The sequence below is a fragment of the Oratosquilla oratoria genome, chromosome 20 (assembly GCF_046742065.1).
Source record: "Oratosquilla oratoria isolate Oo_2021 chromosome 20, ASM4674206v1, whole genome shotgun sequence".
Classification (NCBI taxonomy): domain Eukaryota; kingdom Metazoa; phylum Arthropoda; class Malacostraca; order Stomatopoda; family Squillidae; genus Oratosquilla; species Oratosquilla oratoria.
Window position 1 is genome coordinate 38,441,291 of NC_134796.1, and position 4,809 is coordinate 38,446,099.

Sequence of the window (4,809 nt, forward strand, 5' to 3'; positions counted from 1 at the left end):
GAAAATAAGTTAATTTGGTTGATAAGATGAATATCTATGTACTAGGAACCATTCAGTATCTGTTAATTAGTATGCATTTATGTATGTATGCATATGTAAATATGTATATAAAGTACAGTTATATGTACATGAATATATGCATGTATGTATGCATGCATGTTTATATGCATGTATGTATGTAGCATGGTTGGGTACAGATTTTCATGTACTTGTATTTAATACTTGAGTTTAAAAATCCAATTATACTTGTACTTAGAATCAAAGTACTTGAAAAATACCAAGTACATTGAAGTAAAAACAAGTATATTGAATTTAATCAAAAGTTATATACTGTATATAGATTCTAGGGAACTTTGTGATGATACTGTTGGGTAAATCCACTTATCTATTACTTTGAGTTAGAAAACTACCGGGTATATTATATTACTATAAAACAAGGGACAAATTTTAATGCCCCGATACTTACCGCTACATTCTGCATCAAATTTAGTTTTGCTATGGATATTAGAGACATATCAATAATCCTTTGCATTTTTCAAATTTGTTCATAAAATATATATTCTTGTTTTGCAATTCTGTGATAAAAGCAGTAATGTGTTAAAATAAAGTTAAGATGTCCATTTACTTTTCTCTATCGAATCCCACTTTCTAACAACGTATTTGTGTATACATTGTGACGAATGTGGATAGGAGGTAAAGGGAACACGGGCTGAGGGAAATACTTTTATTCCTGACTAGTTTCGCCTGAGTGGCTTCTTCATGTATGTATGTAAGTTCCTCTGAAGAAGCCACTCAGGCGAAACTAGTTAGGAATAAAAGTATTCCCCTCAGCCCGTGTTCCCTTTACCTCCTATCCAACAACGCATTTATTAATGTGTATATACGAAAACTACTTTCATGCTTCACGAATGTGTGAAAGGAATTTCTTATCACATAAAGTACTTGTATTTAATTGCAATGGCATGTAATTGCTCTTGGACTTAAGTACATAACAAAATTACTGTACTTGTACTTGCACCTGTACTTAAAAAATATCCAGAGACTTCGACTTAGACTTAAGTACATTCGCCTTGTACTTAGACCTAACCCTGGTATGTACGTAGGTACATGAATAGGTACGTAGGTACGTATGTCTGTATGTATGTATGTATGTATGTATGTATGTATGTATGTATGTATGTATGTATGTATGTATGTATGTATGTATGTATGTATGTATGTATGTATGTATGTATGTATGTATGTATGTATGTATGTATGTATGTATGTATGTATATATGCAGGTATTTATATATGTATGTATGTATGTATGTATGTATGTATGTATGTATGTATGTATGTATGTATGTATGTATGTATGTATGTATGTATGTATGTATGTATGTATGTATGTATGTATGTATGTATGTATGTATGCAGGTATGTATGTATGTATGTATGTATGTATGTATGTATGTATGTATGTATGTATGTATGCATGTGTTTGAGTATGTATGTATGTATGTATGTATGTATGTATGTATGTATGTATGTATGTATGTATGTATATATGTATGTATATATGTATGTATGTATGTATGTATGTATGTATGTATGTATGTATGTATGTATGTATGTATGTATGTATATATGTATGTATTTATGTATGTATATATGTATGTATGTATGTATGTATGTATGTATGTATGTATATATGTATGTATGTATGTGTGTATATATGTATGTATGTATATTATATATGTATGTATGTATGTATGTATGTGTGTATATATGTATGTATGTATGTATGTATGTATGTATGTATGTATGTATGTATGTATGTATGTATGTATGTATGTATATATGTATGTATGTATGTATGTATGTATGTATGTATGTATGTATGTATGTACGTACGTATGTATGTATGTATGTATGTATGTATGTATGTATGTATGCATGTATGTATGTATGTATGTATGTACGTACGTACGTATGTATGTATGTATGTATGTATGTATGTATGTATGTATGTATGTATGTATGTATGTATGTATGTATGTATGTATGTATGTATTCATGTACGATCATGGACACTCAAAGCTTAATTATATCGTCTGGGGAGAGTTAACAATTAAAAGATTTTGAGTAAATTCCACAAGGTCCAATTTATATCGCAGATGCGAGAGAACCACAAACTTGATTTCATTTTTCAAAATTATTCGTCGGAAATCATAAAGAATTGAAGAATCTACGGTTTTGTATGATATGACTAATATTCTCGTACATCCCTCTGTTTGTCATTCACACCACCCAAGACCCAGTCGATCAACCTGTAGAAGGACCCTGTAGAAGATTCGAACTTATCCTCACTTGTTCCTGGCGGAGCAAACGCGTGGTACAACTGCGTGACACAGTAAGGTGTGTGGCAGGCGATGAAGGCGGACATCACGACGACTGTCAGTTTCAGAGTCTTGACCTTAGCAAGAGACAAGGGCTGTGGGACTCCTGGCATACTATGGACCTTGAGAGCCACTCGAGCCACGCGCACCGTCGACACGGATGACTCCGAGGTCTCCGCCGTCAGGTCAAGTCCCCGATGATCCCGGTCTCCCGTCAGGCAGCAGACCTTAGTCACAACCAAGGCCCTAAGGGACTCGTAGCCCTGACGGTACCTCCAATACTGCCAGATCTTGCACGTGATCCAAGCGTAGCTCCACGTGATTACTAGTAGCGGCACACCGAAGTTGACCATCACGAAGTACACGACGTAGATCTTGAGCGCCCAGTCGCTCGGGAATGATGCCCAGCAGTCAAAGACCCCAGGCGAGAGCTCCTGCTGGGAGAAGATGAAGAGCTGCGGCAATGACAACACGAAGGCCGTAGCCCAGGCTGAGATGACGAGAGTCTTTGCCACCCGTTTCGAGGTCCACACGGAAGCCCCCCTCCTCCAGGAAATGGCCCGGTACCTGTCAACGGCCATGAACATAAGGAGGAGTGAGGACAGGTATAGGGGCATGATCTGGACACACTTGATGATTTTACAGAGCCAATTTGGACCCTTGAACCTGTAGGTAATGTCCCAAGCCAACTGCGGAAGGATGTTACAGATCCCTACCAGGAAGTCGGCCACGCTGATGTGGAACATGAAGTAGTAGGTACGGGACATGGGCCTGATCATGGAAGACCTCACCAACGAGAACATGACGAAGGCGTTCGAGGTCAGCGTGACGAAGAGAAGAACCGCGAGGATTGTGATCTCGACCACGGCCACCTCGTCGCTCCTCGAGAGGCCTTCGCCAGGACTCGCCGTGGCTTTGACCAAGGTCGGGTCACCAGAAAGGTCAAAGTCCTCAGGTAAGGTCTCGTATCGACTCGAAGTCGGGAGAGTCTTCGCCTTATGCATGATGGCGATTGTGACAAAAGAGGTGGAGGGAGTTGAGTACATTGTACTTGGGGACCTGAGTACTTTGTAAACTTACAATCCACACACAGGCACTTATAAACAAACCGCAATTTCTCGATGGTCTTCTATGTAGTGTTCACAGGGTTTTCTTAACAAAATGTATTTGTTCTAGTCTAAGTTTTTGTGTTGTTATTTTTTTTTTATATAATGATAATGATGATGACGTCACTGTCCCTCTGTCATAGATGATAGATATGTTAAAGTCACTGTATACGTCATGCGTGACATAACTAATAACACCTCTGTTTCTCCACCAAACGACACACGTGGTTCTAGTTATCGTAACGTAGACAATTACAACGAAGCTATCAACATCGAAAGAACATATATCGCGATGAACTATCTCGGCACTATTTAATAACACGCGGTAAAATCTAAATCAACGACCACTTCAAATGTCACAGGAAGACGAAAGCGGCTGTGGTCTATCATTCTCACACTCGCTGCCATTGTGGCCGTCTCGCCTCGGCCGCTAGCAGAGTTGGATTTGGTCCGGACGAGAGGCTCGGGCGTATACTTATGAGTAAGAGGCGGACACGTACGTACGAACGCATGCAAGGCTTCTTCCTGAGTCGGCGCAACAGGTTGGGGATTGATGGAAGTCTCCCGCGGTCCAGGCTATCGTCCAGCTCATGAATATTTCTCCCTGAGTGATTTGTGGAAATCCCGGTAATGGACGCTGCCTCGTGTCAAATAATGCAATCAGTATGCATAATGACAGTGGTATCTCTGATGAACCGGTCACTGTAAAATGATATGCAAACGCATGGAAAATTAGGAGGAAAATACTAAACTCCTATATTAATGTCCCCTTGTTATGAATTCTCTCCCCTTCTCTCTCTCTCGCCGTCCCTCTCTCTCATCGTTTCTCTCCTCTTTCATTTTTTTTTTCTCGTAATTTTTTAAGTTATCATTTCTGGTTCTCTCTCGCGTGTAGGTTTAAAAAAGAAAAGCAAGACAGATTCTAGAATTCGTAACACACACACAACACACACACACACACACACACACACACACACACACACACACACACACACACACACACAGAAGGAGAAATAAACAACTGAGAAAGAGAAGAAACAGAGTGAGAGATTGGTGGAGTAAATAAACAGACAGACAGACAGACAGACAGACAGACAGACAGATGAATAGATAGACAGATAAATAGATATATAGACAGGTTGACAGATAAACAAATAGACAGATAGACAAACAGATAGATAGATAGATAGATAGATAGATAGATAGATAGATAGATAGATAGATAGATAGATAGATAGACAGACAGACAGACAGACAGACAGACAGACAGATAGACAGATAGACAGATAGACAGATAGACAGATAGACAAACAGGTAGATAG

The 4,809-nt window shown here is 38.9% G+C and overlaps 1 protein-coding gene across 1 annotated transcript in view; it reads right to left on the reverse strand.

Annotated features, from left to right (window-relative positions):
- Positions 1-3,909, reverse strand: part of LOC143036064 (isotocin receptor-like) — a 30,748-nt gene extending 26,839 nt beyond the window's left edge. The window contains exon 1 of the mRNA XM_076203320.1: positions 2,353-3,909. Coding sequence (XP_076059435.1) covers positions 2,353-3,427 — 1,075 coding nt within the window. The 5' untranslated portion in view covers positions 3,428-3,909. The remainder of the gene's footprint in view (positions 1-2,352) is intronic.
- Between the last annotated feature and the right edge of the window lie 900 nt (positions 3,910-4,809).